Source organism: Neoarius graeffei, chromosome 19, assembly GCF_027579695.1.
Source record: "Neoarius graeffei isolate fNeoGra1 chromosome 19, fNeoGra1.pri, whole genome shotgun sequence".
In the NCBI taxonomy this organism is placed as follows: Eukaryota; Metazoa; Chordata; class Actinopteri; order Siluriformes; family Ariidae; genus Neoarius; species Neoarius graeffei.
In genome coordinates this window covers 63674226-63686456 of record NC_083587.1, presented here as the reverse complement: position 1 = coordinate 63686456, position 12231 = coordinate 63674226, and the positions used below count along the sequence as shown (strand labels likewise).

At 42.0% G+C, this 12231-nt stretch overlaps 1 protein-coding gene across 1 annotated transcript in view; it reads left to right on the top strand.

Moving 5' to 3' along the window:
- The window catches only part of sv2a (synaptic vesicle glycoprotein 2A), a 74956-nt gene extending 64270 nt beyond the window's left edge, over window positions 1-10686 (top strand). The window contains exons 9-13 of the mRNA XM_060900413.1: window positions 24-188; window positions 411-544; window positions 3735-3938; window positions 4016-4175; window positions 9356-10686. Coding sequence (XP_060756396.1) covers window positions 24-188; window positions 411-544; window positions 3735-3938; window positions 4016-4175; window positions 9356-9539 — 847 coding nt within the window. The 3' untranslated portion in view covers window positions 9540-10686. The remainder of the gene's footprint in view (window positions 1-23; window positions 189-410; window positions 545-3734; window positions 3939-4015; window positions 4176-9355) is intronic.
- Window positions 10687-12231: the final 1545 nt, after the last annotated feature.

Below are 12231 nucleotides of genomic sequence, written 5' to 3'. Positions count from 1 at the left end.
CAGTGTCCTGTTTTCCTTCTCAGCTACTACGGCCTGACTGTGTGGTTCCCTGACATGATCAAATACCTGCAAAAGCAGGAGTACAACTCGCGCACTAAGGTCTTCATCAAGCAGAAAGTGGAGCACATGACCTTCAACTTCACCCTGGAGAACCAGATCCATCGTCAGGGAGAGTACTTCAACACCAAGTAAGCACTTCAAAATATCAGACGCCAGACATGAGCACTAATCAGAACTGGTTTTGGTTTGCCTTGGATCATTTCCAATAAATTCATACCAGTGCAGGTTTTATATTCACAAATGTACTTTGAAAATAGATTAATACATGTTCGAAACTCCAAGTGACTGCACTTAGGCCTTGTAGATCTTCCCAGACAGAGCACTGAGACGTTCATCTGGCTTTGATGTAGGTTCTTGAATCTTAAGATGAAGTCCATGGCATTTGAGGACTCCCTGTTTGAAGAGTGTTACTTTGAGGACATCACTTCCACCAACACCTTCTTCAAGAACTGCACCTTCATCGCTACCCTCTTCTACAACACAGGTTAGAGCAAGCGCATCCATTTCTGCCCTCTATACTGTGCCCCAGTCCAGGTCCTAAATCCCATTCCGTCTGCTGTAATCACCTGGACAAACATTATACAGTGTAAAATGTGAAGCAGACCTCGATCTCTGTGAGGTTTATAATCGTTGAATGGAGGACGGCCAGCCGATGCATTTCTCCATCAATCAGAATGACCTCATTCAGTGGAACTGTGTAATGCAGAGAGAAAGGTTTCAGGTATCCTAGCAACACTGCCTGCTTTTCTGTCTGTTAAGGAATGCGAAAGTGTTGCTGCTACGTTTTCTACTGAGAAAGCATCTATTTTGATGGAAATTTGAAAGCATTCTCATCATCAAAGAGCATCGTTTTCAGTTTTAATCATACAGTCAGCGGTGACCACGTTGCTAATAACAAAAAATGATCTTCAGTGTATGTCAGCATTGATGAAAACCACAACTATGCCAGCTTCTGGTAGACCATATATGCATACTATTAATATATCTTTTTTAATAGGCTCGATTTTATTGGCTGAACTCGATTTACACTTGACTAAACTCATAGCTAGATACAGTGGATATAAAAAGTGTACACACCCTGTTAAATGATTGGTTTTTCTGATGTAAAAAAATGAGACCATGATAAATAATTTCAAAACTTTTCCCACCTTTAATGTGACCTATAACCTGTACAATTCAATTGAAAAACAAACAAATCCGTTGGAGGAAAACCATAAAAAAAACCATACAGTGAGCTGGTTGCATAAGTGTACACACCCTTAAACTAATACTTTGTTGAAGCACCTTTTGATTTAATTACAGCATTCAGTCTTTTTGGGTTCACACCTGCCATCAATTAAAATGGCTCTGATTAACCCCAAATACAGTTCAGACATTTACTCAGTTTCATCCTCCAGCAAAAGCCAGGGTTCACAGAGAGCTTACAAAGCATCAAAGGGATCTCATTGTTGAAAGGTATCAGTCAGGAGAAGGGTACAAAAACATTTCCACGGCATTAGATATACCATGGAGCACAGTGAAGACCGTCATCAAGAAGTGGAGGAAATATGGGACAACAGTGACATTACCGAGAACTGGACGTCCTTCCAAAATTAATGAAAAGACAAGACAAAAACTGGTCAGGGAGGCTCCCAAGAGGCCTACAGCAACACTGAAGGAGCTGAAGGAATTTCTGGCAAGTACTGGTTGTGTACTACATGTGACAACAATCTCTCGTATTCTCCATATGTCTGGACTATGAAGTAGGGTTAAAGAAAAACATCCAGGCCCGGCTAAATGGGAAAATATGTTATGGCCTGATGAAACCAAGGTTGAACTTTTTGGCCACAATTCCAAAAGGTATGTTTGGTGCAAAAACAGCACTGTGCATCGCCAAAAGAACATCATACCCACGGTGAAGCATGGTGGTGGCAGCATCATGTTCTGGGGTTGTTTTTCTTCAGCTGGAACAGGGGCTTTAGTCAAGGTGGAGGGAATTATGAACAGTTCTAAATACCAGTCAATTTTGGCCCAAAACCTTCAGGTGTCTGCTAGGAAGCTGAAGATGAAGAGGAATTTCATCTTTCAGCACAACAATGACCCCAAGCATACATTGAAATCAACAAGAAAATGGCTTCACCAGAAGAAAATTAAAGTTTTGGAACGGCCCAGCCAGAGCCCAGACCTAAATCCAATTGAAAATCTGTGGGGTGACCTGAAGAAGGCTGTGCACAAGAGATGCCCTCGCAATCTGACAGATTTGGAGCGCTTTTGCAAGGAAGAGTGGCCAAATATTGCCAAGTCTAGATGTGGCAGGCTGATAGACTCCGACCCAAAAAGACTGAATGCTGTAATTAAATCAAAAGGTGCTTCAACAAAGTATTAGTTTAAGGGTGTGCACACTTATGCAACCAGCTTATTGTACGTTTTTTATTTTTTATGTTTTCCCCCTAACAGATTTGTTTGTTTTTTTCAATTGAATTGTACAGGTTATAGGTCACATTAAAGGTGGGAAAAGTTTTGAAATTATTTATCGTGGTCTCAATTTTTTACATCAGAAAAACCGATTATTTTAATGGGGTGTGTACACTTTTTTTATATCCACTGCACATATCGCTGCTGTTAATATTATTTTTTATCATATCATGCTTGTGCCTAGATTCATCTCTGATGGAGGATATAAAAATGGCCTTTGCACACAGCAGGGTGTATTTGCATAATTTTTTGGGGATGACTGGAAAATAGCATTAATCAGCACCTGTAATAAAATGTATTGCTTAATTGTGCATGTAGTTTTTTTTTTTTAAATGTCGCTCATGTTAATCCTTAGAATATGTTCAATTCTCATAAAAGAAAATATTTAAATAATATCGGCTGGCATTGAGTCGTATATCAGATATATTCCATTCAGCTAGCATGAACAAGTCGAAGACACGTTCAGTATCATGCTAGCTGAATGGAATATATCTGATATACCATGAAAAAAGCCAGCCAATATTATTATTATTATTATTATTATTATTATTATATACACATTCAATGGAACAATTATAGATTTTACAAAACGTTAAGCACAAGGGGTTTCTTACGAAGCAAACCTGGCGGCCATGTTTGTTGACAAATTGTCATAGTCACTCGCTAGCGTGGAAGTTTTACGTGTAATACGTATCTTTTGGTATTTTCAATTCACCGCGACAGTTTACTGCGGGGGCTGCCGTTGAACGAAGAAATGGTTCTGCGCATGCGCAGCAGAAAACTTTCTCATTGGATATTTGCATCAGCTCCGACGTGTGACGTCATGTTGTCTTGACAACCATGCAATATTGTAAACCATATTCAACACTCATTCTCCATTGGGTAGAGTGACATAATACACGTAGGATAAGCGATATGCTAACAATATTGCATGCTATCAAGCCAAACGAATGAAACCTGCTAGAAGGGAATAGAATACATGTTTTTTTTCCATCGAAAAAGTGGAGTATGTATAATAATGAATCATACTGATGTGGCACAGATGTGTTCAGAGATTTGAACGTTGGTTTGTTTTATATGTATAAAATATACTCTGATTTGCTGTTAGTTTACCTTTTGAACCCAAGGTCACTATACAAAGTTCAGATGACCAAAAAAAAAAAAGAAGCTCATCCTCGCTGATCCTTTCTTGTCCAAAACGGTTCCGTTCTTCTTTTCAGATTTGTTTAAGTACAGGCTGATCAATAGCCGCCTCATCAACAGCACCTTCTTGCATAACAAAGAGGGCTGCCTGCTGGACTTCAGCGATGAGAACAACGCCTACATGATCTACTTTGTGAGTTTCCTGGGCACGCTGGCTGTCTTGCCTGGGAACATCGTGTCTGCTCTGCTCATGGACAAAATCGGACGTCTGAGGATGCTGGGTGAGTAAGAGAGTTTCAGAAATGTGGTGTTTTAGCAGTGTGTGATGGATGTTCGCTAACTTTCTGCTCTCCTGCAGCTGGCTCCAGCGTGATCTCGTGCATCAGCTGTTTCTTCCTGTCATTTGGGAACAGTGAGTCGGCCATGATCGCCCTGCTTTGTCTGTTTGGGGGAATCAGCATTGCTTCATGGAATGCCCTGGATGTACTCACGGTAGAACTGTTCCCATCTTATAAGAGGTGAATTTATTTGTTGTTTGGATAACGTTTGGGAAATGTCTATTAAATGGATTTAATTAAATCATGATCAGTGATAGAAGATTCATCATACAATAAGTGTGATTTGAGTTTCTCATATATTTCAAGCTTTTAATTAAGTTCCTATCATAAGAAATGCATATTAGATTGAATAGATTCCCAGGATAAGGACTGTTGGAGTTCTGACTGCTTCTCAGTGGGTTTGCTGCAGAGCCACTGCAGTATCGCCTCCTCTTCACAGCTCTTTGGGGGAATGTCTGAAAATTCTCTTTCAAAACAGCTGAAATCCCAGCAGACCTGCTGCTGAGGAATAGACATTTGTGTGAAGATGTGCAATGACTTACAGTGCCTGCTGCATTGTGTTACACAGTACCCCCTTGTGGCCAAACCGTTTATAAATAATCATTTATAATTATTTGATTTCAAGCAGGCCGGCACGGTGGTGTAGTGGTTAGTGCTGTCGCCTCACAGCAAGAAGGTCCGGGTTCGAGCCCCGTGGCCGGCGAGGGCCTTTCTGTGTGGAGTTTGCATGTTCTCTCCGTGTCCGCGTGGGTTTCCTCCGGGTGCTCCGTTTTCCCCCACAGTCCAAAGACATGCAGGTTAGGTTAACTGGTGACTCTAAATTGACCGTAGGTGTGAATGTGAGTGTGAATGGTTGTCTGTGTCTATGCGTCAGCCCTGTGATGACCTGGCGACTTGTCCAGGGTGTACCCCGCCTTTCGCCCGTAGTCAGCTGGGATAGGCTCCAGCTTGCCTGCGACCCTGTAGAACAGGATAAAGCGGCTAGAGATAATGAATGAGATGAGATGATTTCAAGCAGGCCGGCACGGTGGTGTAGTGGTTAGTGCTGTCGCCTCACAGCAAGAAGGTCCGGGTTCAAGCCCTATGGCCGGCGAGGGCCTTTCTGTGCGGAGTTTGCATGTTCTCTCCGTGTCCGCGTGGGTTTCCTCCGGGTGCTCCGGTTTCCCCCACAGTCCAAAGACATGCAGGTTAGGTTAACTGGTGACTCTAAATTGAGCGTAGGTGTGAATGTGAGTGTGAATGGTTGTCTGTGTCTATGTGTCAGCCCTGTGATGACCTGGCGACTTGTCCAGGGTGTACCCCGCCTTTCACCCGTAGTCAGCTGGGATAGGCTCCAGCTTGCCTGCGACCCTGTAGAACAGGATAAAGCGGCTACAGATAATGAGAAGAGATGATTTCAAGCAATAGAAATAATCCTTTTATTATAATACATCATTTAATGTGTTTTGTTAAGTGCTAAGAAAAAAAAATTACCTATGACCATCGACACCATCACCAACTCACCAGGTCACCATGTTTGCGTAACAAAAATGGATCAGTAAAACCAGTCTGATCCTCAAAATCTTACCTTTCAAAGCCATCAATTTAATTACAATTACCAAATATATTGTATTATTGAAAAAATATATCCAATTACAGTTATAGTTAATGTTGTAGAACATCTGCAAAACAGTTAAAGTTCGTCCCTGTTGTCAGTTATGTTACAGCAGCTATTGAGGTTTTTCACCCACGTGACCAAGTCATGTGAGGCTGCCATTTTGGATGTCACGGCTCGAATCAGTTTGAATGCGAGGAAGGCGACAAACGAAAAACATAAAAGAAAAAGGAGCGAGATGCAGAAAACACCTTCACTATCCAGTGACGTAGGGCATTTACAGGGCGAGCAGAGGGAGAGGTATTTGCAAAAATTGAGGTTAGCAGGCTTAGAGAACGACGTTTACCTGCTTCCACCAGGATTGTTCACTGACATACGGAAGAACACGAAGCCCTCGTCTTTACCTGACTTCGGCCCACATGATCTGTGTACCTATGTCATTAAAAACCCATCGCCATACACAGGTATTGATCTGAAAGCGTATAAGAGTTTGGATGCCTACAAATATTTTGTGTCAGGCTGGGTAACATGCCTACATCAGTGGGTCGTCCCTGGAGCCGGTGGTCGCCATCTTATTACAGCTAAGGTTTGTTCACATTTTCATTTACTTTCGGTCCTCAGGATAAACAAAATGTTATTAAATGTCATTGAAATAACTTCTTAGTCTGTTGAGACATGGCCCGTTATAAATTTGCTGTTACCAGGCAATGACCAAGAACTGTATTATTAGGGTCGGTGTCTGTGTTGTAGCAGTGTACTAGCAGCTAGCTGTTAGCACTAGCTAATGTCAACAACATACTAGCTAGTATGTTACTGTAGCAATGTTTACGTTCAGTCATTTGGATGACTGTTAAAACCTTTCAGTCTCAAGTTTTTCCTTTACTGTATTTACCAGTTTACTGTAATTATGATCCGGCAGCTATTTACACCGGATCCAGTGTAAATAGCTGCTGGAGCGCGCTCCTGCTTGCTCCCCCTCAAATTAAGCAGCGCGCTCCGGCTTGCTCCCCCTCAAATTAAGCAGCGCGCCCCGGCTTGCTCCCGGAGTGCTCTGGGAGCAAGCCGGAGCGCGCTGCTTAATTTGAGGGGGAGCAAGCCGGAGCGCGCTCCGGAACCTCGGCCAGAGCACTCCGGGAGCAAGCCGGAGCGCGCTGCTTAATTTGAGGGGGAGCAAGCCGGAGCGCGCTCCGGAACCTCGGCCGGAGCACTCTGGGAGCAAGCCGGAGCGCGCTGCTTAATTTGAGGGGGAGCAAGCCGGAGCGCGCTCCGGAACCTCGGCCGGAGCACTCTGGGAGCAAGCCGGAGCGCGCTGCTTAATTTGAGGGGGAGCAAGCCGGAGCGCGCTCCGGAACCTCGGCCGGAGCACTCTGGGAGCAAGCCGGAGCGCGCTGCTTAATTTGAGGGGGAGCAAGCTGGAGCGCGCTCCGGAACCTCGGCCGGAGCACTCTGGGAGCAAGCCGGAGCGCGCTGCTTAATTTGAGGGGGAGCAAGCTGGAGCGCGCTCCGGAACCTCGGCCGGAGCACTCCGGGAGCAAGCCGGAGCGTGCTGCTTAATTTGAGGGGGAGCAAGCCGGAGTGCACTCCGGAACCTCAGCTGGAGCACTCCGGGAGCACTCCGGGAGCAAGCCGGAGCGCGCTGCTTAATTTGAGGGGGAGCAAGCCGGAGCGCGCTCCGGAACCTCGGCCGGAGCACTCCGGGAGCAAGCCGGAGCGCGCTGCTTAATTTGAGGGGGAGCAAGCCGGAGCGCGCTCCGGAACCTCGGCCAGAGCACTCCGGGAGCAAGCCGGAGCGCGCTGCTTAATTTGAGGGGGAGCAAGCCGGAGCGCGCTCCGGAACCTCGGCCGGAGCACTCCGGGAGCACTCCGGGAGCAAGCCGGAGCGCGCTGCTTAATTTGAGGGGGAGCAAGCTGGAGCGCGCTCCGGCAGCTATTTACACTGGATCCGGTGTAAATAGCTGCCGGATCATAATTACAGTAAACTACGTAGTAAATACAGTAAAGGAAAAACTTGAGACTGAAAGGTTTTAACAGTCATCCAAATGACTGAACGTAAACATTGCTACAGTAACATACTAGCTACTATGTTGTTGACATTAGCTAGCTTGACCTTCAAAATGGCGGACACCGGGGCGTCACGTGACCCTGTGACGTCAGGTGAAAAACCTCAATAAATAGTTGTTCCCTCACCAGCTTCTCTTTTCTCTCTCTCATGAAATCATTTTAAAAACCCACACAGTTTATGTTACTGAGTTTCCCGTGTCAGAAAACTTAAACATGTCCCCACCTGACAGGGTTTTTAATTCACAAATATCCTTCACATCTATAACACTAGCCAGCTAGCTAAAATAAACTATTCCTGAGAGGAATTTTAAGTCTGATTCATAAATGTTCATAATCACCACTGCTAATCTGAACCAGGTCTCTAAATTCAGCTAACCTGACAGGATTTTGAAGCTTCACAAGTCACAAATGTTCTTCACTGTTAATGCTGGCCTGTTAGCTAACATGGCTAACCTGATGGCTACAAGTAATATGAGCTAATCTGACAGGATTATTGAGAGGATTCTTTTAAATTCATTTTGATGAATGTTGCTAATCTTCATTGCTAATTTTTAAAGCTGTATATACACACTATAGCCTGCTGACAGGGTTTAGAGGCTGATCTTAGACAGCTAGCTAACATGAAAGCCAGAAATGTTCTTCACTGTTAAGCTAATATGTGCTAACCTGACAGGATTTTTAATCCATTTTTATTCATGTTGATGATCTTCACTGCTAATTTTAAGCTGCTAGCTTATATACACTATCCTGACAGGATTTAGAGGCTGATCTTAGGCAGCTAGCTAACATGAAAGTCACAAATGTTTTTCACTGCTAAGCTAACATGCGGCAAACTGACAGGATTTTTCATGCATTTTTATTAATGTTGATACTCTCCACTGCTAATTTTAAGACGCTAGTTTATATACACTATCCTGACAGGATTTAGAGGCTGATCGTAGACAGCTAGCTAACAGGAAAGTCACAAATGTTCTTCACTGTTCAGCTAACATGCACTAACTTGACAGGATTTTTAATCCATTTTTATTCATGTTGTTGATCTTCACTGCTAATTTTTAGCCGCTAGTTTATGTACACTATCCTGACAGGATTTAGAAGCTGATCTTAGACAGCTAGCTAATATGTTCTTCACTACTAAGCTAACCTGACAGGATTTTTCATCCATTTTTATTAATATTGATAATCTCCAGTGCTAATTTTAACCTGCTAGTTTATATACACTATCCTGACAGGATGTAGAGGCTGATCTTAGCTATCTAACATGAACGGTCCTGACAGGATTTTGAAGCTTTTAAAGTCACACATGTTCTTCACTGCTTATCCTAGCAAGCTAGCTAATATGTGCTAATCTGACAAGATGACTGAAAGGGTTTTAAGTCATGTTTATAATTATTGATCATATCTACTGCTAATTGTAGCTGGATAGCTAACATTAACTAACCTGACAGGATGACTGAAAGGATTTTTCGTCTAAATTTTTCAAGTTTGGTATTTTATTTTTGTTATTAGTAGTTTTTATGAACTTGTGTCACATAAACTAGAATTCATAGATTAGCTAATACTCATACATCATACTTAGCTGCTCCATCAAGGTTGGAAACCTTGGCTATTTTGCGAAGACGCTAATGATGATTGTTTTGAGACAGCTGCAAATTAAATTCCAAACTTTAGCTCATATTCTTCATGCTGTTCATGTTTTCCACAGAACTACAGCTTTTGGGTTCCTGAATGCCCTGTGCAAGCTCGCCGCCGTCCTGGGGATCAGTATCTTCCAGTCCTTTGTGGGCATCACCAAAGCTGTGCCCATCCTGTTCGCCTCGGGTGCTCTGGCGGCTGGCAGCTTCTTGGCACTGAAGCTCCCAGAGACGCGGGGGCAGGTGCTTCAATAGTGCGGCCTCCGTGCCAGCAGGTGGCAGCATTGAATTAGGGAGAATCCTCCTGCAGTGTGATCCCGATCTCACAATCAGTCACACATTTTGTCAGATTTGGAATTATAGATGGTATAAAAATAATCCCCTTCATTTTATTCAACACGGTGACGGTTCTTATTAATACATTTGATAGTTGGTGAGATGCCAGAAAACATCTTAATCTCGTCACTCATCCAGTCATCAGACTAGTTTTATGGAAATGTCCATGTATCAGATTCATTATCATTAAATGTCACATTTTATTTTATATATCTGTACCTTCAAGTGGCGCAGTCCTAACCCCTATAATCAACATCCTTACAGAGAGAAGTGTTTTTTTTTTGTGTGTGTGTGTGTGTGTGTGTGTGTGTGTATATACGTTGAACAACTGCCATTTTAGACACATTCCAGATTGTTTTGTAGTTTGAACGTGTTAACCAGCCAGTGATGAGTTTGCCCTTTAATCTTCGTCCACAGCGTTATAGTGAGGTGAGAGCGTATCGTCAGTCAGTCGGTAGATCTTTTCTGCACGGACAGTGTTTGCTCTTTGTGTGGTTCTGGTTGTTGTTGTTGTTGGTTGTTGTTGTAAGTTGTTGTTGTTTTCTTTCACTCATAATGTCCTGAGAATTTTATTTTTCAAGCGCTGAAATTATACAAAAAAATTAAGATCATGGGTACAGAAAAAATCTTTCAAAATTGTTTTAAGGCATAATGAAGAGTAGAAGCAACAGGATGAAAAAAAAACGTGTTCCCTCTTCACATCTTCGATCCATGACGTAATTTGTGTTTACGTTACGTCAAACACAGCAATTCAGCGGCTACTTACGACCCATCATTCCCATTCCGTCCTTCTGTGTTTCTTAAACTTCACAAATTCTCATCTCTTATCAAGTTTTTGAAATTTTTTGTTCAAGGAAACATGATGATGTTCTTTCATAGGCATAAATCTCTCTGGGGGAAAAAAAGACTAAAAATGGCAGAAAACGTAAGGGGAAAAAAACATATCGATCAAGCACAAGATGGTTTGATGCGACTATCAAAACAAGGTTATGATTTATTTTGAAAACTGATGTAAATGCTGTACTGAATATAAATATACAGTTTAGTCTGTCTGTCCTGAACACACTAATAGCTCATATTCAATATATAAATATATAAATATATAGGGGAAAAAAATTTCAGATGCTGAAATGAACTTTCTGGTGAAATAGTACCATAATGTCTTAGATAGGTTCTACTCGACGTCTGTATATATATATATCAGTTTGCTAAGGTAATATTTTTAACTAGACATATTCAGACAGAACAAGTGAATAGAAATGCAATCTGTGCATCACGGGTCACATCAGTGACATGTCTGTATGTTTTCTGTTCTCACGATGATGATGATGATGATGATGTAGTACCTGTAGGTGGGTGTGTGAGTGTGTGGTGTGTGCCTGTGTGTGTGAGAATGTGTTTGCATGTGAAATGTCGAGTGTTCCACAGATTTGTATTTATTTAATTATTTATTTATACGAGAGTTTGATTTTATAGTATTTTTTACTTTGGATGTCTGTTGTGTCACACACAGGGTGCAGTTTTTATTGTCGTTGACGTCGTCACAATGGGGGGGAATCCTTAGACGCTGAGATATTTTAATGAAAATGCTGGACATTGAAAAAAAAATCTGGGAACGAGTGAAGAGTGAAAAGCACACAAATAACAAACATCCTGGGAGATTTTGTTTTCTGTTTCTTTGAGTTATATAGCTGAATGAGTTCCATGTAATAATAATCTATGAGTAAAAACTGCCTTTCCACTGACTCTAAAGATCGTTTAGCGAAAAAACAAAAAACAAAGAAAGAAAAGAAATCAAATAAAATGTTTCCGTTTGCAGGTGACACTCTTCTTTACTGCCATTTTGTAGGATAGCAGCCATATTCTAGATGCACTCAGTAAGAAAAACACATACAGTATAAGACGTCAAAGTCTGTCCTTCATTTTGGCGTTAAGCTCATCACTTTAGTTTTCTTGGACATCAAACGATGTGAAGCACAATCTGACATCTTTAGTCCACTGCTTACGACCAGATCACATTTTAAATCTCAGTTATATACAGAGAAAATGCGGGGAAGCTCAATCTGCACTCTCCTTACGCTTACGATCGTCTACTTGGTGCAAAAAAGAAGAAATTGTGCAAAAATTAAGAAGCGTTTTGAAGGTGCCAGGACAAATCTCAAGAGGAATGACCTCGTTTTTTATGGCACATTTTCATCAGTAATAATCTTTACCCAAAAAAAAAATTATCTATAAGAGTATGCAGGCGGATATGAAGCTTGCATGACGTGATGAACTAACCAACTCTCAGAACAAACTACCTTTCATTGTCCTTTCTACTGGAAATGTGGATCATAGACTCACCTTTCAGGAACATAAGTGGACCGTAATTCAGTTTACGTGAAGAGTAAAGCTTTAAAGGGACAATATGTGTATGCATGGACCTTTTTAGGTCTTCTTGGTTAAAGATGCATATTAAAGGTACTTCAGGGTACCACCTGAGCAACAAGGAATTGTCCTTATATTATTCTGAGAGTATAGAACTGCATCGGATGCAGCAGGTTCCTCTTACGGTGCTGCTTTTGCATTTATCTATCTATTTATTTATTTATTTATTTTCATCTTCAGAAAA